General features: G+C 48.6%; 2 protein-coding genes across 4 annotated transcripts; both read left to right on the top strand.

Moving 5' to 3' along the window:
- The first annotated feature begins 48 nt into the window (after nt 1-48).
- On the top strand, nt 49-15,154 carry BLM (BLM RecQ like helicase). 2 transcript variants are annotated; one of them, XM_032122842.1, is made up of 21 exons: nt 49-303; nt 379-1,028; nt 1,871-2,051; nt 2,468-2,580; nt 2,932-3,064; nt 3,994-4,706; nt 5,385-5,561; nt 5,899-6,017; nt 6,630-6,743; nt 7,493-7,591; nt 7,679-7,827; nt 8,114-8,220; nt 8,982-9,142; nt 9,612-9,807; nt 10,493-10,683; nt 11,585-11,732; nt 12,056-12,255; nt 12,995-13,187; nt 13,319-13,441; nt 13,781-13,988; nt 14,816-14,999. In XM_032122842.1, the coding sequence occupies exons 1-21, from the start codon at nt 53-55 to the stop codon at nt 14,997-14,999; spliced, it is 4,410 nt and encodes a 1,469-aa protein (XP_031978733.1). In that variant the 5' UTR covers nt 49-52. The 2 variants fall into 2 exon arrangements, with proteins under 2 accessions (XP_031978733.1, XP_031978731.1); XM_032122840.1 differs by having other exon boundaries at nt 50-303; nt 2,465-2,580; nt 14,816-15,154.
- Nucleotides 15,155-15,824: 670 nt separating this feature from the next.
- WDR76 (WD repeat domain 76) lies at nt 15,825-23,607 on the top strand. Of its 2 annotated transcripts, XM_032122666.1 has the most exons (13): nt 15,827-16,100; nt 16,325-16,888; nt 17,311-17,403; nt 17,798-17,853; nt 18,359-18,479; nt 19,193-19,294; nt 19,380-19,423; nt 19,519-19,672; nt 20,361-20,513; nt 21,096-21,310; nt 21,706-21,858; nt 22,687-22,740; nt 23,217-23,607. In XM_032122666.1, exons 1-13 carry the CDS (start codon nt 16,032-16,034, stop codon nt 23,470-23,472), a joined length of 2,034 nt encoding a protein of 677 aa, XP_031978557.1. In that variant the 5' UTR covers nt 15,827-16,031; the 3' UTR covers nt 23,473-23,607. The 2 variants fall into 2 exon arrangements, with proteins under 2 accessions (XP_031978558.1, XP_031978557.1); XM_032122667.1 differs by lacking the exon at nt 20,361-20,513 and having other exon boundaries at nt 15,825-16,100.
- The last annotated feature ends 373 nt before the right edge of the window (nt 23,608-23,980 follow it).

Below are 23,980 nucleotides of genomic sequence, written 5' to 3'. Positions count from 1 at the left end.
GGTGCCGCCATTTCCGGGGCGGGGCGGGGCGGAGCGCGCGCCTGCCCCCGCCATGGTGCCCGCCCCTTCACGCGCCGCTTCCGTCCTGCCGCCCCCACCCAATGGCGGCGCGGGGGCCGTTTTGGCGCCGAATGCGAAGCGCGCGCGGCTCCGGAGGGAGGCGGCCCGCGCGCAGAGCGTCCCCTGGCGGCGGGGCGGCCCCGCGATGGCGGCGGTGCCGCAGAACAACCTGCGGGAGCAGCTGCTGCGGCACTCGGCCCGCGGAGCCCTCCGCGCCCCGGCGCCGCCGCGGGACCGCCCGCCGTGAGTACCGGGGGTGGGGAGCGGGGCAGGGCGGCTGCAGCGGCCGGGAAGTGACGGGCGCTCGTCTCGTTGCAGGGGCTTCACCTTCAAGAAGGCGTCTCGGGGCCTCGCCGCCGCCTCGGTGCTGAGGGACAAGGACGTGAACACCTCCCTGACTCTGCCCGCCTCGGCCGTGCCGGACAGAAAAGCGCCGGCGTGGAGCTCTGTTCCCTCCCGCGGCCCCGGTCCCCAGCCGGCCTGTGCCCCCCGGGGTCCCGCCGCGGCTCCCGAGGCGTCCGAGGGCCCCGCGGTTCCCGGGGCGAGGGCGGGGAGCGCTGTTCCCGCCGGGAAGGCCGGTCCCGGTTCTGCTGCTGGCCCCTTTATCATCATCGGCGATGAGTGGGATGATATCGACGATTTTGACCTGTCGGGAATCGAAAAGAAGTTCTCTCGGCCGTCCGTCCTGTCCCCCAAGGGGCTGCGAGCCCCCCGCAAGGATCCCCCGCGGCCGAGCCCCCGCCCGGCCTCGCCCGGCTCTCCCGGGCGCGCGGGGGAGGACGCGGGGCCCGGCAGCCGCGGCGGGGAGGCAGCGCCCGAGTCCGAGCAGCGACCCTGCTCACAGCAGTCCCTGATCTGCCTCGAGGACTTGGTTCCCTGCAGCGGGAGCACGGCTGCGGGGGACGGCCTTCGGGAGGAGTCACCTGCTGACCCCCTTCTGGATGCGGACAGGGCAGGGGCTCGCCCAGGTAAGGGGGTGTTTGAAGGTACTACTGAGCTGGAAGGAAATCTGTGTTTGCACTCAGAGGGCTTGGCTTGACTGGTCAGTCATCAGAGGGAGCTGTGTGCTCGTGACTGACAAGTAGCCCTGGATTTCATTTAGGTTCCTGGATTTCGGTTTGGGTACCCCCAGCCTGGAAGCAGTGCGGCGTTCTGCCGGTGCAGCAGAAGCAGCTGCTCATGTACTGGAGTTACAAGACTTCCCACATGGCATTCCTGAAATGATCGATAACCTATAGGGATGTTACAGAGAGAAAAGGACTTACAAAATTCATACGGGAGAGACATAAAATCATATACTTAAATGAAATATTAAACCAGAAAAAGTGGTCTCTATTTTTAACACAAACATAATAAACACCACAAAAGAACTCCAGCCTTCAATTATGATCACAAAATTCCTGCCTGTCATTGCTTTGGCAGCTCTGTCCCACAGAACTGCTCTATTTTAGATTCCTTACCTGTTGTGTTTTGAAACTTTGGACCTTTATTTGGGAAATTAACATGTTTACACAACTGAACAACATCAAAGAGTGTTCTGGGGTGCTTCCCTTACACTGAGTGATGAAAAGATTTGTGAACTGTATTTCTGTTCTTAATATTTTGTTGTCTTTTCCTTTCTCTGTGAAATTAATTTTTATAAGTTAATGATAATGGGGGAGAAAAGGGAGCAGTAAGTTTTATCCTTTAAAAGTCAGAAACTGTATCAAACAAGTGTTTTGAAATCTGGCTGCTAATTTTTCCCCTCCTCTGTTTGTGGCAGGCTGAGTGTACAGTGTTACCCAGCAATATTAATCCACTTCTCTTGCAGCTGCTACTGCTGAAGGTGGTCAGGGCCAGGAGCCACAGAGGTCTGGGAACAGCCCCTCAACCCTGGATGAGGTGACCTGGCCGTTGGCAGGTGCTGAGCTTGAGGAGGATGACCTGGACGTCATCCCTCCCTCCCCTGAGGAGGAGCTGCCTCCCTTCTCCCCTTCTGTACAAAGTGTCAGGTAATCAGAGTTCACTGCTAAAACCATCTGTCTGTTGCATGATTAGAAAAGTACCAAAAAAGACCCAAAACTCCTGCTTGTTAAGAAGGTACAGATTGAGTTTGTGTCTCTTTGCTCGGTGGGTTAATGGTTGGCAGCTGCAATTAATGTTTTATCAAATACTAATTTTATGGCAGATGTTTTAGGTTTTTCACTTCAGAAAAAAGCAGAGTTACTTTTGTAGTGGGATGGGAGAAAATTTCTGGGGCAAGATTCGACACGTTGGTACGCAGGATGAATGACTGCTCAGCTCTTGGGTTCTAGCTGGGCCTTCAGGAATTTATCTTTTTCACACATCTTAAATTCTGTTGTTCTATGGAAATGCCTCAATTTACAGATCTCTGTATTTTAGTAGCTTTTTCTTTTGGTGTTAGCAGTATTTTCGGAGACTCTCCCACTGGTGGAAGATGCACAGCTGGCAGCTCCGAGGCCAAGCAGGAGAAGGCTCCCACAACACATCCCGGAGGTGATCCCAGTGCAGGGGATTCAGGTACACAAAATGTTTTGGAATTTCATATCTCTGATTTTGGGGATAGTTTGCAACTATTTATTATCCTGTGTAATCCAAGAGCATTAATTAACAGATGGGGAATTAACATCTATAGATGGAGAATTGACATAAATAGTTGGATAATAGACAGATAATAAAAGTTGAAGGCAAAAATTTGTAGATTTGTTGAGTTCCTGCACACAGAAAGTTTCTTTATGCAAATGGACTAAAAATACATTGGAAGTAAATTGTTTAGACTGATTTACTGCAATGTACTGACCTCTGGGAGAGTGGTATCCTCTTGACACCTCTTGTAATGAAAATGACTGCTGAACTCACTCCCTGTGCCAGGTGAGGCTGTGCCCGTGGCCCGGCAGCTGTACGGAGTCATGGAGGCCATCTGTGAGCTGGTGGATGCCATCCCCCTGCAGGAGCTGCAGGCCCTGGGCTGCGCCAGAGCCCTGCTCCAGCACAGGGACCTCAGGTAAGCTGGAACAGCTCTGTGTGCAGCAGGGAGCTGCCTGCAGGTGTCCCCAGTACACTGGAGAACGAAGCAGGAGGGGCTTTAAAAAGCTTGAAATTACTGACTGAGGGAAGGGACAAAGTACCCCAAACTGCTGCAAGTGTTAGTGGTCCCTGTGTTCTGCCAGATGGAAGTGCCACAGTGCTGCAGTCAGTCTGAGGAGGTGCCTGGCACCAGGTGCTTCTGGAGAAACAGGTGATGTGGTGTGGTGTGATGTGACCCACCAGGTGTCCTCCTCAGTTCTTGTGCCACAGGCATTCGGTTGGTATTGTCTCCCCTCTCGCTGACTACGGAGATGGTGATTCCTCCTAATATCCCTGAACTTGTTGTCTTCCCGTGTAATTATTGCTACCACAACCTGCTGCTTTGTCTCCTGCATCATCTGATGGCACACTACATGGACAAAGTATTGGGATTTTGGTTAGGTTTTTCCTGGGCTGGGACTATGAGCTTCTGTAAATGTTCTCAGTACAACAACTTCTTTTATTTCTCATTGCTGTAGTTGGACATAGTCTTTAGAAAGTACTTAAAAGCATAATTTGGTTCAGGCATACTTTTAACTTCAGGTTTTGCCTCTAAGGATTTATTTTTTTTATGTTCTACCTTGCCTGGATCTGTTTCTTGCTTTTTGGAATTCTTTTATTTTATGTCTGTAGAGATGATGTCATAATTTTGTCATTAGTTTCTTCTGGTGGTATTCTCTCTTCCCTAGATTTGTTTGAAATCATTTTCAAACATGCTGACTCAACACGATGGAACCACCATATGTTAATATGTTTAATAGCAGTGAGACAAAACTGTTTAATGAATGTTGTAGAACTTGGTAAATCATTGCTTGTGACTAAATATATTTTTTTTTTCCGTCTTCCTTCCCTTGTCATCTCTCCCAGGAGAAAATTGCTGGCCAATTCTGTCAGTTTGAACCAAAATGGCATAAACACCACTCTTCCTAGAAGCTGGAAGTCTCCCATGGAGCAGGGCCCTCGTGTGTGTCCTGACACTGGTCCAGGTTCTGGCCCAAGCTGGAGCTTCAGTTCTGACAGAAACTCCCCCAAATCCACAAACCTCCCATCGGTGCTTTCTGTTCATTCCAGCAACTTTTCTGCCAAAACAAAACAAACCTTGGACACCTCTTGTGCTTCAAAGCAAAGTGCTGAGGAGATCCCCTGCCCAGGAACTGCAGAGCTGCCTTTTCCCAAGGGAAGTGGCAGGGAGGGAGGTTCCCTCAGGCTCAGCCTCCAGTCCTGTGACAGTAGCTGGGACAAAAGTCCGGGAATGAGGAATGGGAACCAGCCCCTGACCAGCACAACCCTGAAGGCTCGGAGCACAGCTGCCAGTCCTGTAGAGAACAGCTTGGGTACAAATGATCTCGACTTCGACCTGGATCACTTTGACATTGATGACTTTGATGAGGACTGGGAGAGCTCGGTGGCTGTTTCAGCACCTGAGGCACCATCGACGCCGTTGTGTCAGCCTGTCAGGGAAGGGCCACCTGCCAAATCCCTCTTGTCCAAGATTATGTCCAGAGCCAAAGGGTCAACTGTGGGATCCAGTCCTGCTGCTCCAAAGCCAGGCTTCCTGATGGCAACAAAGAACCATCCAGGTAAATTATATTCATGAGGATTATTGGGTTTTTCAATTTTTAAATTCTTACTTATTTCTTTTTAAACCTAAGACCGAGTTTACTACAGATCACATCATTGCCTTTTGTTTCTGTGGAAGTTTCTTTTGGTTCCTTTTTTGCAAAGTCATCTTGGAACTTTTTTCTCTCCAAATGATGCTGAACTAGATTATTCCCTTCCTGTGCAGGTTTCAAGCTGCTGGAAGATGAAGCTGCTAAAATTGGAAATGAGGGTGTTTCTGTGTTTTAGTTAAATAATGATTCTGCAGTTTTTGATTCAGGGCTGTACAATGGTTTTCGCTGCATAATGTTCCAAAATGGGTTTGTGGAAGCAAACTCAATCCCCCTGGGGCCCATTTCGGGTTAATGTAGGGACAGGCTGGCAAAAGGGGAGGTGAAAATCAGAGTCACAGAATGGTTTGGGGTGGAAGAGATCTTAAAAACCATCTCATTCCACCCCCTGCCATGTCAGGGACAGCTTCCACTATCCCAGGTTGCTCCAAGCCCCATCCAGGCTGGCCTTGGACACTGCCAGGGATCCAGGAGCAGCCACAGCTTTTCTGGGAAATCTGTACCAGGGCCTCACCCCCCTCACAGGGAAGAAGTTCTTCCATAACTTGATGTCATAACTTACTCTAATTACATATTTTTGGCTCCTAGATCCAGTGGTTCATAACCCTGCACTGGAGCGTTTCAAGGGTATGAAATTTCCCCATTCTGAAGAAATGATGAATATATTTCACAAGAAGTTTGGATTGCACTGTTTCCGGACAAACCAGCTGGAGGCCATCAATGCTGCTCTGCTGGGGGAGGATTGTTTCATCCTCATGCCCACAGGTATGTGCCCCCACAGCACAGGCTATAGACCTGCAGCTCCTTTTGCAAGCTTTGGGACAAGCTTTTCTCTTCCCCTGTGCCTTTGTGCTGCTGGAATTCTGTGGCCACAGGATTTCAGGAGTATTTTTGCACTGGGGTATTTTGAGTGAGGGGATTGAATTTCTGCCTTCCTTAATAATTCACGAAGTAACTCTTTCTTATCCTACAGGTGGCACTTTGTGGCAAGCATTGGTAGAAATTTATTGCTTCCAAAAGTGCTGTAAAATGGGAAATAAGAAATAGGTCTCCATCCTTTTTCTCTTGATACCCGACATTGTGTTCTGTCTCATCCTCACAGGAGGTGGGAAGAGCTTGTGCTACCAGTTACCAGCCTGTGTCTCTGCCGGGGTCACTATCGTTATTTCTCCACTGAGGTCACTGATCATTGATCAGGTTCAGAAGCTGAAGACTTTAGATGTAAGTTCCAGCAGCTTTATTGAGTGAAACTGCAGGTAACTGGATTAGAAATCTGAAATTTTACAGCAAATCTTGTCTCTTGAATATAAACTGCATAAATTGATTAGATGGACACTGTGAATGGCACAGAAAGTTGCCTAGGAAGAGCTAAATTGGATGAAGTCGAATATCTTGGCAGCATGATCGCTGGATTTATTGCTGCTCCTGTGTTGGGTGTTAGAGCTGTGTTTTCCAGAGCAGATGCTGGTTCTGAGATACTGAGAATTGTAATTACTCACATACACAGGAGCAGCCTGACTGCAGTGAGAATGAGCACTAAGAGTTCCTGAGTTAGGGGGGTTCTGGAGGTGCTAAACATCTTTGGAAACATGATACACAGAGCAGAAATGCAGGTGCAGGAGACTACAGGGTTCCGGAATGGATTGGGTTGGAAGGACTCTTAAAGTCCATCTTGTTTCACCCTCGCCACAGGCGGCGACACCTTCCCCTAGCCCAGGGTGCTCAGATGTGTGTTCCCAAATGTGTGTTCCCAAGGCTGACTGCTTAGGAACGGGTTTGTAATGAGAGGTAGGCTACATTGTCAATATATATATTTATATATTTTTAATATAGATTGCTGCAACATACCTGACTGGTGACAGAACAGATGCCGATGCCTCAAAAATCTACATGCAGTTGTCAAAGAAAGACCCTGTCATAAAGCTGCTGTATGTCACCCCCGAGAAGGTCTGTACTTCATCTTCAGTTGTAAAACCATAGGGGCTACAAGGGGGGGATTGCTGTGAGGTGCTGAAAGACTGCACTCAGAGTAGGCTTCTGGGGAAAAAATGTTGGACAGGTGTTAAATAATTCGTTAAGAAATCTATATGGATGTAGCTAATTTCAATCAGTAATTAGCCAAGAATAAGAACTGAGTATGTCCGTAAAATTTAAATTCTTAAAACAAACTCCCATGCCCACCTCTTTCAATCTATCTTGCTACATATTAGTGTTAATCACTGTCCAGTAGCTACTAAATCCAGACTGCTCTGAATAGGGTAATACAGGAAAAATACAGCACTGTCAGGGTGATAGGCGATTGCCAGAGCTTACCTTGGGCTGCATTGTATGCTGCCTTAAAAATATGTTATTGCACAAAAGCTTTGTAAGAGGGGGCTGGTTAGTGTGCTGGTTGTGCTTCTCTCTTCAGCATTATTTTTCTCTGTGTTTCCTGACATTAGTAATTTAAATTTACTGAAATTTCATCAGGGTGAGGGGCCTTGGGATAGGTGATCCCAGAACCTCGTGGGAATCCCAGACCAGCTGCTTGGTTGAAACGCAGCTGACCGGCATCATCTCTGTGCCTTGAAGGTTTGCCTATGCAGTGCAGGTTAATTCTGCAGCGTAGGACAGTTGTTTCTGTATTCTCAGTCAGGCCAGCTGACCCTTTTAGCCCAGGTCTTTTGCTTTGCATTGCCACTGCTGGTGTGTCCCAGGTGTGTGCCAGCAGCCGCCTGATGTCCGCCCTGGAGAACCTCTATGACAGGAAACTCTTGGCACGTTTTGTCATTGACGAGGCTCACTGTGTCAGCCAGGTAAAACCTCCACTTGTTTTTAGGAATGCCAAAAGACTCAGTTGGAGCATTTTACTCTGTTATACTTAAATTTTGTTTTTCAACCAGTGGGGCCATGACTTCCGACAAGACTACAAGCGCCTGAACATGCTCCGCAAAAAGTTCCACTCTGTGCCCATGATGGCCCTCACTGCCACTGCCAACCCCCGCGTGCAGAAGGACATCCAGAATCAGCTCGAGATGCTGAAACCACAAGTGTGAGTTGCTCGGCAGGTTTCTGAAACTGTTTGTTGGTGTCACAGAAATTTTGAGTGGAAAACTTAGTAAAGTAAAAAAAGCATCACAGGCCCATCTGAAATCCTTGTGTAGCTCTATCTGATGAAATGAAATGCATGCATGGAATTTAATAGGAGGTAGATGCAAAATATTAACATAAGAAATAAAAAACTTGCCAAGCCCTTCCTTGCATGGTGAAGGAAGCTGTTTAACACAATGTAACTATACCCATAAGGCTGACAAGCACCATGAACTGTCACATTTCAGGTTTACAATGAGCTTCAACAGGCATAACTTGAAATATGATGTGTTGCCCAAGAAGCCGAAGAAGGTGGCGATGGATTGCTTGGAATGGATTAAAAAATATCACCCCTGTGAGTACTGAGCAGCATGGTGCCCACAGGCCTTTTCGTGAACCACTTCTCAAGGCAGCAAAAGCTTTTATAATGCTGTAATAATGATATATTTACCAGAAAAGCAAGATCGAGGTAAAGTGATGTTGTTGAAAATGGGAATCGGGTTTATGTGCATTCTCAAGTTGAGAATTTAAGTTAAGATGGAAAGTAAATTTTGGTGATGCTCTTGAATAACCTTTCTGGAGCCTGACAGAGCTTTTAGCATCATGTCTTCAGAGCATGAAGGTCACCCAATATCTTAATTGTTTAATTGTGTTGGTCTGCTTATCTGCAGTTCCCCTTCAAGTTGCCTTCAGAGATTCCCATCTTTCTAGGCTCGCTTTGGAGTCCTGCAGCTCCTGCTGCTGGAACTTGATTACACCAAGCTCCCTCAGAGCTTCTCCTGTACTGCACCCTCAGAGAGCATTGATTGAACTGCTCTAACCCTTGAATTATATAGGTTTTGTTCACGTATTCTAAATCCTGAGATTGCACAATGCTGATGAGGAAAACATTTCTTTTTTCCACCTCACCAAAAGCCCCTAAAGATTGGGTAAGAAAAACTATGAAGACTATCTGATACTAATAAAATAAGTTCTATAGTGAAGCAGTTATATCTTTACTCTTATCTTTATTCCAATGGGGAGAGGTTGGTATCTGCTTGGCAGGTTTGACTGTTGAGCAGGGAAAGAGAATAAAACCGTATTGTAGGCCAAATTTCTTTTCCTATCTATTTGCAGATGACTCTGGGATAATCTATTGCCTTTCCCGGCATGAATGTGACACCACAGCAGCCATCCTGCAGAAGGAGGGGCTGGCTGCCCTGGCCTACCACGCCGGCCTCACCGATTCCAACAGGGATCTTGTGCAGCAGAAGTGGGTTAATCAGGAAGGATGCCAGGTGAAGAAAAACCAGGAGGAAAAGGGAAGAAAATTTGGGCACTTTTATCCCTCTTGGCCTGGGAAATGGAAGGGAAGTTGTGCAGTGTTATCACCAAATGTCTGCACTATTGAATAACTGATCCCAACAGACCTGCTGGGGCACAGCAGCCACCTTTCACTGGGAATTTTGTGAATAAAAGGTTGTAGCACTGCACCAAGGTGTGCTACTCCAGCAGGGAGGACCTGAGCAGTGCAGGGCTTCAGAAACAGCTCCTGGCACACTCTGGAATTTGGGGTTTTTCCTGTGTCTGGAGTGGCTGTGCTGACAGGAGGGGAAGTGTTGCTGTTTTGTACTTGTTCTGCACTGTTACAACTGACATTCTGGGTCCTCCAGGTTTCCTAATCCAGGTCACTTGTCTGCTTTCCATGCAGTGTTGCAGGAGTAATTTCCATAATGTATGTCTAGAACATTATAATCTTCTTCCCAGGTGATATGTGCAACAATTGCCTTTGGAATGGGCATTGACAAACCCGACGTGCGCTACGTTATCCACGCGTCCCTTCCCAAATCCATAGAAGGTTATTACCAGGAGTCTGGCAGAGCTGGGCGGGATGGAGAGATGTCTCACTGCCTGCTCTTCTACAGCTACAGTGATGTGACCAGGCTGAGGAGGCTCATTCTGAGTAAGTTCTCCTCTGGGAACTTGGAGACAACATTAGAGCAGTCACATTGTCACTGGTCTCATTTAGCCCATGTTATTTCTCTTTTACAAGTGCTGTGGATAGTTTAGTATTGCAAGGAGGGGAGAACTGTGAATCCTTACCTGGATGGTTTTCATTCAGGTGTCAGGAGCAGGATTTTTGTCACTTGGACTTAATTTTAGTCAAAACCACTTTGCTTCACAGAATAATGGAATTGTTAAGGTTGTGAAAACCTTTAAGATCATCAAGTCCTACTATCAGACCAACTCCACCCCACTGTTCACCACTAAAACATGTCCTCAGGTGCCACATCCACATGTTTTTTGAGCACTTCCGAGGATAGTGACTCCATTCAGGGCATCCTGTGCCAGGGATTTGCTACCCTTTCTATGAAGAAACTGTTCTTGATATCTAATCTAAACCTCTCCTGACACAACTTGAGGCCACTTCCTCTCATCCTGTCACATCCTTCTCTTGACTTTTGTCATTCTAGGCTTATTTCCCTTCTCCGTTCTCTAAAACATCAGAGATAAAATCTGTCCTACATCAGTTCTGTACTAACCCACTCATTTTTTTTAAGCAAAGCCAATATTGTGTTTTGGCTGACAGCCCATGAAAACGCAGAGGTGCAGCTTTAACAAACAGCATTGAATTTGCTGTGTTTCAGTGGAGAAGGATGGGAACAGCCACACGAGGCAGACCCACTTCAACAACCTGTACAGCATGGTGCACTACTGTGAGAACGTGGTCGAGTGCCGCCGCGTCCAGCTGCTCGCCTACTTCGGGGAAACCAATTTCAACCCCACCTTCTGCAAAGATCACCCAGAAGTGATTTGTGATAACTGCAGTAGAAAGAAGGTAAACCCCACAGGTTTTATTTTTAGTGGTGTTAAACTGATTTTGTATTTAGTTGCATCAAAAAGTGGTTACACGACCTTTGGGAAGGCAAACGGAGAAAAGGAATAAAAGTCCTGTATTTTTGTGATGCTTCCAGTTATTTTCAGGGTTTAACCATGGACTTGTGATGCTCCTGTTCCTGTCAGAGGCATAAGGATGTTCCTTGTGGGAGGCAGGAGCTAATATCAGATCCGCTGCAATGGCTGTGGGGAAATCCCTTCAGTTCCTGTCCTGATGTTTTCAGGGCAGCTTTGTGCTGCCAGAGCAGCATGAGGGCCACATTATGTCGTGCTTGTGCTGAAGGTGGTCCAAACGTTTGGGGTTATGCAAACTTAGTGGCAGGAGCAGGAGCAGAAAGGGAAGGCAACTGTGGAGGCAGGCAGGGAAGGGATCTTGTTTTGTTTTGTACCTGTGGGTATTGCTTCTCAGCTCTGTGTGCAAAGCATTCCCTTATATAACTGTGATTAGAACCAAATTTGACCAGGATAATGCATATTCAGTCTCATTTTAATGCATTTTGGAAGTGTAAGTTCTAGAGCATGGCGGGATAATTACAAGAATGCTTTCCAAATGATTTACCTTGATTTCCAGTACTTACCCAGCAATCTTGCACCTCACTCTGCACAAATAACCCCACGGAGATTATATACAATCAGTAGGACTGGTTTTGTATTATCACATCCAGAATCCCTGTGACTGTATCACTGTAGGTTACTAACTAGAAAATCACTGTTTCTTTATTTGGAACAAACTCAATTCACAGCTGAGAAAAGCTTGATAATGAAAACTGAGGTTGTCAGTAACAACTTGGATTAGGGCAGAAACACGTAATAGCATGTCCTAATCAAGTCTGATTTAACAGGATTATAAATCAAGGGATGTGACGGAGGATGTGAAGAACATCGTGCGGTTTGTACGAGAGCACTGCGGGCAAGCGGGGCGGATGAATGGGAAGAGGAATCCAGGCTCTGGCAGGTACACCCTGAACATGATGGTGGACATTTTCTTAGGTGAGTCCGTTCTCCCAGAAACTCCTGAATAAGATGGTGCACAAATCCCTGACCAGGAATCAAGAGTGTTGTGCAATGCCAGCAGGCATTTAAAAGAATGTGTATTTTGCAAAATTAATCTTCCCAAGAATCACTTGGTGGTAAGTGATCCAAAATAAATGAAACTGAAGATTTAATCCATTTCAGGTTGCTATAGTGATAATATTGGTTTTCCAGTGTTCAAAGGCTTTTTTGACTGCCTTGGGAATCTCCCACAGATCTGTGAATGCACATGTACATGGGCTTTGTGATCAGGGGCTCATCCTATGCTTTCTGTTGCACAGGTTCAACGAGTGCCAAGATTCAGTCTGGAATATTTGGGAAGGGGGCTGCCTATTCCAGGCACAATGCTGAAAGGCTGTTTAGAAAACTGGTCCTGGACAAGATCCTGGATGAGGATTTGTACATCACAGCTAATGACCAGGCAGTAGCATATGTCATTCTGGGAGAGAGAGCTCAGGCTGTGCTGGATGGGTCACTACAGGTGTGTAACTGTTTAGTTTCTTGAAGGCATTGTTTCAAGGAAGGCGCTGCAGTTTTCCTTTAGCATATCCCCTCAGGTAGCTTAAACACAGTTTGCCTCCAGCTGAACTAACGTCTAGACACAAGGAACAGAATCCAACACATGCGATTCTTAGTCCAGTATTCCAGTAATAATGTTGTGGGGCAAAAAGTGAGTTTGAGAGGCTTGAAGAGGTTTAAATCTTTCTCTTCTCCCGCACCCATCTGATTCCTGCTGGACAGTGAAGGAGAATTCTGACCCCCACAGAAAGATGGCTAAGAAGGGAAGAAGGACCAGCACTCCCTTCTTCATTTTCTACTCTATTTTTCCCTAGTCATTGGTGGGACCTGATGGAAGATGCACTTCATTAAGGTCACGGAACAGTCCCAGGTTTCTTGAGGCAACACCTCCTCTGCTTTAGTGCTGTGTTTGGAGCAGGACAGAGCCCTCAGCATTACCCCAGTGACCTCTGTTTGAAGCCAGCTGGGAACTGGGCTCTTGGGAGGTGTTCCCTCTCTCTAAACTCTGCCAGCTCTTTGTAGAAGAAACTTGGGTGTGGTTGAGTAGCCTGTAAAAAATTATTAAAAAAATGTATACTGGCTAAACAGCTTTTTTTGGTCCATCAAAGTATACTTTCTGTTTCCTGTGCTGTGTTCCTGTGTTACCAGTCAAGGTGTGCAGGAACTCCCTGGCAGGAGTTACAGATGGCTCGTTTTAACAGGTGGAGTTCCACGAGACAGAGAGTGCCAGTGCCATCAGAAGGCAAAGGGCTTCCATGACAAAGATGTCCCAGCGGGAAGAGGTGGTTAAACAGTGCCTCAGTGAACTTACAGACACGTGCAAAACGCTGGGCAAAGTCTTTGATGTGCATTACTTCAATATTTTCAGTACTTCCACCCTAAAGAAAATAGCAGGTAAGGTCAGGTTTCTCAGAAGTCCTTTGGGGCTTCTGCATAGAGGGGCGTGGAAAGGAATTAATTTCCTTCAGGGTATCTTTATAAAAAGTTGTATGACATGTCTGAGGGGTGCTTCCATTGTGTTACAGAAACTTTGTCCTCCGACATGGAGGTTTTGCTGCAGATCGATGGTGTCACAGAAGACAAACTGGAGAAATACGGTGCAGAAATAATTAAAGTGATGGATAAGTACTCAGAATGCTCCATTCCAGGTGTGCTTTGTACCTCAACATGTACTTCCTGTTCAGTGCCTTTCTCTCCTCCTCTAGCAGATGTTTGATTCAAAAGTTACCTTGTTTTAATCACAAATAACTAATTCTTACAGTTTAATAATTCCAAAAGGGAGCAATCACTTTCAGAACATACCAAACTCTTTGCTGCCTTCCTGCTAGCTGAATTCAGGGTATCTCTGAAAGACTAGGGATGGGGCAGTGCAGAGGAGGTGAGGAACAGCCAGGACAGATGTTTTGATACCATCAGTGTGTTCTGGTGACTGACTGGCCCAGGTGACACCTTGGCTTAGTTAGTTTTACCTCCCTGCCTGTGTGTAGAAGATGCTGCCTGCCCAGGTGCGGACACAGCCACGGGGAGCACTGGCTCCCTGGGGAGCGATGGAGAAGCAGAGGATGCAGGTACAACCTCCAGCTATTTTGGCAATAACACAAACCAAAGGAGGAAAAGGAAACGGCCGCTGAACTCCAGGGATTCCAAGAGGAAAAAGACGAGTGCTGGTGGCAGCCAGCAGTCCCACTCCAGAGGGTATGTGCCTGCGGTCACTTGTCACTTCTCTTTGCCCTCATCAGCATAGTGATGATCCCTTAACTGCAGTTATCCCCCTGCAGTTTCTTGAGTATGGGCTTAAATAATGGTGTTAAAATTATCTGGGTGCCTGGTAAGAACTGCTCTGCTGTGCTTTTCTGCATGTTTGGTTTAAAAAGCTGGTGAGGAAGGATATTTAACAGCTGTCCTCACACTTGCCTGCCACAAGCTAAGCAGGGACACTAAATTTCAGTGTTCTGCCATAGCCAGCATTGGCAGGCTGACCGGGTTCCTTGCTTGAAATTGTAAAGAGGTCTTAAAACTTTGAACATTTGATGGAATATTTGAACTTCTGCCCCTTGTTAATTGAGATTCTCCCTCTGATTGTATCATGCATCTGCTGTTGGTTGGTCTTGAGCTTCTAGGGCAGATCTGCCACTTCCCAAGGATTTCCCCTTCCCTGCCCCATTTTTCATCATTCTCCTCCTGGGTTTTTGTAGCAAATGGGTTTTCCCAGCTCAGCAGACTTTGTCCCACCCTTGGCACTTTCCCATCTACTGGAATAGCTGTCATTAACTGCTGCTGCCTCTGAAGTGTCACTTGTTGTTGCTGCTCACCCTTGGGTACATCCCAGAGCAACAGCTGTACTGTTTGCATTTCAGAGGTAGTTTGCAGCCATGTGTATTAAAAAAAAAAAAAAATTTACAAAATGAGTGTGTAGTCCTCTAGAAAATGCAGTGGTGGTGCCCATGTGAGTGCAGGCTGGTGCAGGGGACAGGGCAGGTGACACAGATGTCTCACATACACCTTCTCTCTGATTTTTGCAGTGGCTACAGCAGGTGCAGAAGGACCAAGAAGCTGCCGAGCTCGAAGGCTCCAGCTTCCTCCAGTGCCAGCTCTGTGTCCCGGAGCATTGGTAGCATGCAGGGAGCTGCTGGGAAGCTAGGCATGATGGCACTGCCCAAACCCAAATTCAGGAGCTTCCTTCAGCCTTCGTATTCCATATTGTAACTGGGAAATGCAATTACTGGATGAATTTTCCCCAAGATGGAATCATCGTTTATTAAATTTTTGTTTCGTTTGCTGCTGCTGAACCTTCTGGGACTTGTGTCTTTGTCAAGTGCAAAAGCTCACATTAAATAAATATTTTTTTACTTGTCAGTTTATTTGGGCCTTTCTACTTCTGAGTGGTTCTGGAAACTCTCCCCTATGGGTGACACTCCTCCCCGTGATTCTGCTTTACAGCCCCCTCAGGGACGTGCTCAGGACCACACATGCTGGTGGTCCCCAAGCTGTGGCTGCCTCTGTCCTCCCTTGCTCCTGCCTCAGTGCTTCAGAGCTGGAAAGCTGGGCTGCTTCTCTGGAAAGGGCAGGTTGGGAAGGAAAAAGGTAATGAATGTTGTTAAGTTTCCCATTTGATTCCCCAGATCCTGGAACTGGGAGTGCCCAACCCTGCCTTGGGTGTGCTTTTTTTCAGTTACTGGTTTTTTCTCTTCAAACCATGATCTTGTCAGTGCCATGGCACGGGGCCCGGAGCTGCCCTTGGCTCCGCTGTCCTGCCTCGCCCAGGCCTCGGCGGTGTCAGGTGCGGGGTGTGAGAGGCAGCTGTGCCTGCAGGGCTGTGCACGGAGCACCGGGCAGAGCAGGGACGGGCCCTTCCCCTGCTTGGCTGGAGTCGAGGATTTCATCCGCTGTTTCTGGGCAACGAGTCCGCATGGTTGGGGGTGGGAGGGACCTTAAAGCTTATCCCGTTCCACCCCCTGCCATGGGCAGGGACACCTTCCACTCTCCCAGGCTGCTCCAAGCCCTGTGCAAGCTGGATCCAGGGGCAGCCACGGCTTCTCTGGGCAGTAGGCCTCACCGTCCTCACAGGGAAGAATTTCTCCGCACTATCCCCGGTATCCCTGCCCTGCGGAAGCATCACACCGCTCCCGGTGCCCGGGCGGTGCCGCGAGCGGGACGGCGCTGAGGGCGCTGAGGGCGGGAACCCGCCCGGGCCGCCCCTCTGCGGGCGGGAAGCGGCCGCTCCGCCCCGCGCGCGCCATGGCGCTGTCCCAGCCCGGGCCGCAGGAGCCCGAGGAGCCGTCACCGCACACCCGGCAGCAGCTGCAGGTCCGGGGCCGCGGGGACTGCCGGAGCTGGGAGGAGAGGGGACGGGGGAGACGGGGACTGAGATGGGAGGGGACCTGGGGTCTGGCAGGAGAGGGGACCCGACATGAGCTGGGTTGTGAGGGGAGAAACCGGGGGAGGTAAGGAACGGGGCGGGCAGGGTTCAGGGCCCGGCGGTGCCGAGGATCCTGCCGAGGGTCCCCACCGAGCCTCGTTCGCCCCCGCAGGAGCCCGTCCCGTCGGGCCACGCCGAGCCCCGTTCGCCCCCGCAGGAGTCCCCCCCGGCAGACGCCGCCGAGCCCCGTTCGCCCCCGCAGGAGCCCCCCCCGGCAGACGCCGCCGAGCCCCGTTCGCCCCCGCAGGAGCCCCCCCCGGCAGACTCCGCCGAGCCCCGTTCGCCCCCGCAGGAGCCCCCCCCGGCGGACTCCGCCGAGCCCCGTTCGCCCCCGCAGGAGACCCCCCCGGCGGACTCCGCCGAGCCCCGTTCGCCCCCGCAGGAGCCCCCCCCGGCGGACTCCGCCGAGCGCCGGCCGAGCGCGGCCCCGGGCCTGGGGCGGCAGCTGCGGGTGCTGCTGACGCCGCTGCCCGCGGCGGCCTGGCCGCACTCCCAAAAGCGGCTGCTGAGCCCCGCGGGGACCCGCGCCCCGGCCGGCAAGAGGCTGTGCCCGGAGCCCGACACCGGCCCCAGAGCTCCCCCCGGCTCCCCGCCCGGCCCCAGCTCGGCTGCCCGCGGCCAGGATGGGCTGTGGGATGCGGACAGTGACGGCAGCGACGGGGGAGACGCGGCTCCGGTGAGTACCCGGCCCCCGGTTATTATCTTCATAAAAGTAAAGTTTTAAAGTGCTTTTCCTCTGTACGTAGTTTTTTCCCCTCTTTTAACCTCTGGCTGGCAGTGTTCCACTTCGTTTTATCCTTTCACTAAAGTTTCAAGTTCTTTACTGAGTGTCTTCATGATTGTTTTCATTATAAAAACAAATATGATGCACTGTTCTCTTCATAGAATTAATGCCAGTGTAAGTTTTGTAAAGCAAGCTTTACCTGTATGGACAGATTTTGATGTTGATACATGACCACCCCAATTTGTATGGTCTTATGATTGTTACAAATATATCAAACCACTTTAAAGTCATTTAATCAGTTTAGGGGCTCACTTCCGTGAGCCTGAAACCTCTCTTGCAGCCATGTAACTGTATGATGGCTTTTCTTTCTGTAGGATGGATACTCCCACCTATCAGCCTACGAAAGGAAAAGACTAAAGAACATTACAGAAAATGCTAAATTCTTTGCTGCTCTAAAGCTGCATGAGGTCTGTATAGGGTGTAAATAGCATCAAAATACTCTTTCCAAGTGTCATAATTGCACTGTTATCCCTCCTGGTGTGAAACCCTTTCCTCACTGGGGCAGTTGTATAAGGAAAGCCATGAAAATCATAGAATCCTGGAATGTTTGGAAGGGACCTTAAAGCCCCTCTCATTCCACCTCCTGCCATAGGCAGGGACACCTTCCACTATCCCAGGGTGCTCCAAGCCCTGTGCAACCTGGCCTGGAACGCTTACAGGCATGGGGCAACCACACCTTTTCTCTTTCTTATTATTATAAATAATTGCAATAAGTTCATTGCAGCCTTGAGATAATTGTATTTTATACAGGTTAATTCCTTATGCTCATTATATGTATAATTAATCTCTTTTCTCTTTAAGTCAGCTGCAAGACTTAACCAAATTGCAACTAAAAGGCAATCTCATGTCACCAAAAGGTAAAATAACAGTAGGTGAGATTTATATCCTTGATTCTTCATTGTGGGATGAAAACAAATGTTAGGAAAAGGTGTGGGAAGAGAAAGAGAGGCGTGACCAAGGTGCAAGGGAGAGGGTAAATGTAGAGGAGAAGACATTTGGCAGTTCCAAAACAGTACCAGATCCAGCAGAAAATGAGCTGAAGCCCGAGTAAAGAGTAAGCTGTGTGATGGGAGAAGGTGGGAAAGGCCAGCTTGGTGGGTGAATGGCAGGATGGATAATGAACAAGGAGAGCTGGGAGGGGAAGCGGCAGTATCATAAGGAAAACAGTGGTGCAGGACCTGTGTGTGCATTGCAAAGTGCTCGTGGTGTTGTTCCTCACTATCACTGACAGGAAAAGCAACCCCATCCCTCCTGCAGCGGGCCAGGAGGGGCTGATGTCAGTCTGTGTCCCATCTGTGCCCTTGGGTCTGTCCCTGAATGCAGGGACTCTGTTCTGTAACTGAGATGTTCTCCTTGTTCCAGGCGCAAGCCTAAAAAGGTGGAGGATGAAACAGCCCGGCGGCGATCCATGCGCCTGCTCCGAGTGGAGCCACTGGACATTCCATTGTTGGAGTCACCTGCCCGGCCAGGAGCAGAGGAATATGTGAGATGGGGAAGGGCTGGAGGGGAGGGGTGTGTGCACAGCAGCTTTCTAAAACCAGTGCTGGTGACACTGGTGGGTGGCACTGGGCATTGCAAACCCTGAGGCATTTGGGAGATGGTGACACAGGGACAGTAAGGAAGGGTCAGTTCTGTCACCCTGAGCAGGTGCCACGGTCTCGCCACAAGCCAGGCAGTGCTCTGTGGCCCAGGCTGATGATGTGATGCAGTTGGGGATCCACAGAAGGGTCCTGAGGTAAAACATTCCACATCAACAGCCCATGGAGCTGAGCAGCCTTGAATTCAAATGTTTATTACTCTGGTTTTTATTTCACTGTAACTTCTGATGTGGTTTTATTTTCCTGGATAATATTTACCATCTCTCTGAAGCAGTAATGGAGCAAGTAAAAGGTATGCTGTTCTGAGAGATGGGAATTTAAATCTTCCATGGAGCTGTAGAATAGATTTGAATCTGTTATAAAGGTCTTTCTGGAGTATCAGGAGAGGAAGAAACACAGGGAAGCAGTTTGTCTGTGCTGCCAGTGAAATTCTCTTTATCTTTTTAGTAAGATTATGATATCACCTTCTGTTTTCACTATTTATTTACTGTCCTGTTGTAGGCATGTTCTCAGAATGTTTGGTGTGGGGAAAGTACCAATTCACCTTGTTCATGGTTTTAGTTGGTTTGAGCTACAAAAATTGCCAATGTCATCCCAGCCTCAGGTTCCAGTCGGACCTTTGCCCATGGTTCCAGAGGATCAGGCAGAGAACAGTAAATGGACAGAGGCCTTGCTGAGCACGTGGATGAGGATAAGTGAGGTATTATTAGTTGAATTAGTTATTTTTGGATAATGTAGTTTCACTTGGGCTCTGATTCTGATAAGTATCTCCTTTCTGTCTGTAGCTGAAAGCAGATGATGCTGACCGGGGCACACCTGACATAAAGAGGTAGCGTGAAAACAGCAGCAAAAACTGGGTGTTGTCTGGCCCCCGTTCCTTCTCTAATGAAGGTTTTGGTGATGGTTGTTATTTTGGTTTTCCAGGTACCAGGAGAGCCTGAGCAGCATGGTGCTGAGTGAGGAGAACATCAGGAAGGTGGTGAAAACCCGGGTGTGTTCCATGGCCATCCACCCTTCCGAAAGCACCATCCTTGTGGCAGCTGGAGACAAGTGGGGGCACGTTGGCCTCTGGAACGTGGTGAGTGGTTGATGTGCTCCTCATCTGAACAGGTGTGTGGTTCAGGACAGGTGCACGTGGGGCACAGCCTGGGGTGGCATTTTGTCAGGCTCATGAGGATGTTGTAGGTTTTCTCCGTTCTTAGGGATAATACCAGGATGATTGTCCAATTTAGAGTTGCCAGAATGGCTTTCCTTTTTTGCTCTCCCTTGGTTTTTTTCTGAAATTTGAGAGCTGAGTCATCTTTGTGGAATGGGTCCACAATGACCTGTTCAGTTTCTTTTAAAATAACAAAGTGATGCAGAATTTAGAAGAGAAGACACAGGAGATTCTGCTTTAGTGCAGTTTGGGTCACTAATTCAGCTTAAACTCTCAGTAACGCAGTGTGTCCGTATTTTGATGTAAAAGGCACATGTGGTAACTGAAACTGGCTCTGTGGGTGAAAATGAGCCAGGTGCTGCCATCCAGATCCAGGGCTTGTGGCTGCAGTGGCACTAATTGCAGCAGGAAGTTGCAGCTTTCTGTAATTAGGGGCCAGAAGCAGCCTCACTGTCCATATTACCTGTGCTGGTGTCTCCTCTCACCCAGCACCCTCTGCCTCCTCCAAAAAAGATTCAAAAACCAGAGGTTTGGCTTCAAGAGTTGTAGTAGTTAAAAGAAATAACTTTAGTGACCAGCACCTGTGTCTGTGGGATCTGTCATTTTGCAGAGCTGCAGGTCTGAGGAAGGAGCCCACATCTTCATCCCCCACAGCTTCCAGGTCAGCTGCATGCACTTCTCTCCCTGCAACCCTGCTCACTTGCTGTCCCTCAGCAGTGACACTCTGCGCTGTGGGGATGTCACCAGGGCTGTCTTTGATGAGGTGAGGCACTGCTAGGAAGGTTCAGTCTGCTTGTACAAAGTCATTATTTAATTGTTTTATTAACAAGAAAGTTCAAGTTGCATTTCCACAAGGACATCTGAATTAACCTTAGTTAACATCACAGAAACAGGGAGATATTTTCTACTCACCAAACCCAGTGACAGCCTGCATTCTCCCAATTTCCAAGTTTACATTTCTGCACGTGATTAAAAGTTTCTGCAGCACTGAAGAAGGGAAAGATATCCTTAATCCTTGGTCAGTGTGTGCTCAAGGCCAACAGCCCTTTGATTGCTGGAACATAGAGGTGACTGCCTTGCAGGAGCTCTTGACAGGGAATTTGGAGTGTGCTGTTGCTGGTCTGGTTTAGATGGTTAATTATCTCCTAATTGTTTCCCCTGTGGAAAGCTGTTTCGCAGAAGGGTTACCTGCATGGCTGGGTAAGGCTGTCACATGGGCTGCACTAGTGTTTTTAGTGAATTAAAAAGGGAAAGGATGAAACCCATAGCCCAGGGAGTGTTTAGGTGTTAGAACAACTGGGTGTTTCCTTTAGTTCTGGTGACATTTGACCTTTCCTGGGCTCAGATCTGCAGGAGTGAGGAAAACTTCTCCTCCTTTGACTTCCTGGAAGACAATGCCTCCACTGCCATAGTGGGTCACTGGGACGGGGGCGTGGCTGTTGTGGACAGACGGACCCCAGGAATGTCGTCGGAGCTCTCTGCGGACACTGGCTTCAGGAGGATACGGACAGTCCACGTGCACCCTGTGAACAAACAGTATTTCCTGGCTGCTGGCTCAGTGTACGTAGCCCACATTGAACCAGTTGTTTTTTCGGTGGTCTCTGTGCTAGGGAGAGCTGGGGCTGAGGAGTTTGTCAGTCTCAATGTACAGTCAAAGCTGTCTTGGTCCTTTTACAAAACAAGTTTTCAGTCTCCTTAGCAGGATTTAAGGTGGGATTTGGTTTGATTTCCCTTCACCTTTTGGAAGTGGGGACAGATGGGCCCTGGTGGACTTTGGCATAGAGGGACTTTATGGAGGGCTGGTTGGGGTGGTTTCGGTGCTCGCAAATTCCCTTGGAGCCACCATTTGAGTGGGTATTGAAGCTCTGAACCAGCTCCCATACAGCCTGCTGTGCTCTGGAGCTTTTTTGATAAATGAAGGATAATTACTGAAGTGTGTGTGGTACCTGTTGCAGGGATGTTTGTGTTTTCGATGTTCGGTACCTGAAGGCCAAGGGGAACAAGCCCCTGAGCTCTCTCACAGGACACACCAAAAGTGTGGCCTCGGCCTATTTCTCCCCTGTCACTGGGAGCAGGGTGGTGACAGTGTGTGCTGATGACAAGCTGAGGTAAGGCTGTGGAAGGAAGAATCCTCATGGAAAATACTGACTGTTTGGGCAGTTTATTGTCATTATTATTATTACTTCTCCACATGACCCATCATTGAGAACCTTCTGTCTTTATCATTTTAGAAAATGATAAAAGATTTACTTGCACTAACATTTTTAATGTCGTTTTTAATGATTTTTTGGTTTGGTTGGTTTTTTATTTAATTCTCATTTTCCCACAGGATATTTAACAGTAAAAAGGTACAGGTACTGTTAACCTTTAAAAAGCAATCAAACAAAATCAAAACCCACGAAAACAGCCAGCCAAAACCTGGCTGGTGAACACAAACACAAAATGCTCAGAAACTAAATTTGTTTGTAGCTGGTACTTGAAATAATGATATCAGCTCTTCTGTAAATAGCCTACCATTTCATAATTTAAGCTGCTGTGAGTTGCCTGTGTTAGAGGTTCTTTTTCTCCTGGTTACTTTGTGACCATAATTTCTGTAATTACCTGGGTTTTTTTGGCTGGGCAGTTTTAGCCCCGAGGGGTGGGATCCCCCAAGTTCATGGGGGTGAAGGAGCAGGTGGGATGCTGGGCTGGCCTTTGGCCTCTCCAGCCCCTCCTCTACCCTCAGCTGCCAGAAAGGGTAGGCTGCAGTTCCAGCTGAAAGCAAATCCACTTTGCCAAGCACATCTAGTGATTCCAGCTGGGATGCTGGTGCCTATGGCCAAGCTGATGTCTTTGCTGCTCCTGGGTGGCCCCAGGAGCTGATCCTGCTGTGTGGGGGAAGGAAGGGCTCTGTTTTTGCCCAGGTCCATGGTATTAATGTGCTGTTCTGTGCTCAGGGTCTACGACACCACATCCTTGTCATCGACTGTCACATTGCTCAGCTCCATCAGGTAAGGAGAGCACACCTGGGCCGAGGGCAGCACCATGGCTGCTCCTATGGGCCTGAAGGGACAGGACACAGGGAATGGCTTCCCACTGCTGGAGGGCAGGGTTAGATGAGATTTTGGGGAGAAATTCCTCTCTGTGAGGCAGGGTGAGGCCCTGGCACAGGTTGCCCAGAGAAGCTGTGGCTGCCCCTGAATCCCTGGAAGTGTCCAAGGCCAGGTTGGATGGGGCTTGGAGCAGCCTGGGATAGTGGAAGTGCTGTGGCAGGAGGTGGCGCTGGATGGTCTCTAAGGTCTCCCCCAGCCCAAACCATTCTGGTATTCTTGTCCCATCCTGCTCATCCCAGGACAGGGATCCACTGCAGGGATCTGAGCACTCCAGAGTGAGTGGTGAAGATTTAGAAGGCCAGGGAGCAGATGGGACATAAATGACAATTTAAAATGCTGCCTTCATGAGGAAGAATGTTCCTCTTCCCTTGCAGACACAACAACAACACGGGCCACTGGCTGAGCCGCTTCAGGGCCATCTGGGACCCCAAGCAGGAGCACTGCTTCGTGGTGGGCAGCATGGCACAGCCCAGGCAGATCCAGGTGTTCCAGGACACCGGGAAGTTGCTGCACTCCTTCTGCAATGTGGACTGCCTCAGCTCCGTGTGCTCCATTAACGTTGTCCACCCCAGCCAGAGCATCCTGGTGGGGGGCAACTCCAGTGGCCGCCTTCACGTGTTCAAAGACTAGAAGTGCCTTAGATCTGTATTTTATAACTTTCTGCTTTGACTTTGTTTATTCCGTGTTAAGCAGTTCCGAAGCTGACTGTTAATTCTCAGGACAGAAATGTACTTTGAAAGTCTTAAAATAAATCGTTTAAACTATCTTTGGCACCCATGTCTTCCATGGAAATAAAATTGATCCTTGAGTCCCCCAGCTCCCTCAGGTGCTCCTGGTGCTCCAGCCCTCAGTATCTTCCTTGTGGTGAGGGGCCCAAAACTCCCAGGTGCATTTGTAAAATTGTGCTCCTGGAGTGTAGAGATGTGCAAGGGACTCACCTGCAGCTCTGGAACTCGTGTGGCCTGAAGCTGCTCCTCACTCCAGTGAGAAGCTGCTAAAAGACCAAATTTCCCACAGTTTGAGCTGTTTTCACTTGAGTAAAGAAAAATCAGTCACTGAACAAAGCTCATGCCAACTCTGCTTTTCATGATATTTAAATATTTATTTAAATTTAAAAATACTTTTCATGGCACCAATG

The sequence above is a fragment of the Corvus moneduloides genome, chromosome 13, assembly GCF_009650955.1.
Source record: "Corvus moneduloides isolate bCorMon1 chromosome 13, bCorMon1.pri, whole genome shotgun sequence".
NCBI lineage: Eukaryota > Metazoa > Chordata > Aves > Passeriformes > Corvidae > Corvus > Corvus moneduloides.
This window is presented reverse-complemented; position numbering and strand designations above follow the sequence as displayed.

Excerpts from the sequence above, each read along its gene's own strand:
- BLM (XM_032122840.1), top strand. The coding sequence starts at position 53 with ATGGTGCCCGCCCCTTCACGCGCCGCTTCCGTCCTGCCGCCCCCACCC. Across the intron at positions 9,143-9,611 it reads TTAATCAGGAAGGATGCCAG|GTGATATGTGCAACAATTGC; the intron begins GTGAAGAAAAAC and ends TCTTCTTCCCAG. Across the intron at positions 12,256-12,994 it reads TGCTGGATGGGTCACTACAG|GTGGAGTTCCACGAGACAGA; the intron begins GTGTGTAACTGT and ends TCGTTTTAACAG.
- WDR76 (XM_032122666.1), top strand. The coding sequence starts at position 16,032 with ATGGCGCTGTCCCAGCCCGGGCCGCAGGAGCCCGAGGAGCCGTCACCG. Across the intron at positions 16,101-16,324 it reads ACACCCGGCAGCAGCTGCAG|GAGCCCGTCCCGTCGGGCCA; the intron begins GTCCGGGGCCGC and ends TCGCCCCCGCAG. Across the intron at positions 16,889-17,310 it reads ACGGGGGAGACGCGGCTCCG|GATGGATACTCCCACCTATC; the intron begins GTGAGTACCCGG and ends TTCTTTCTGTAG.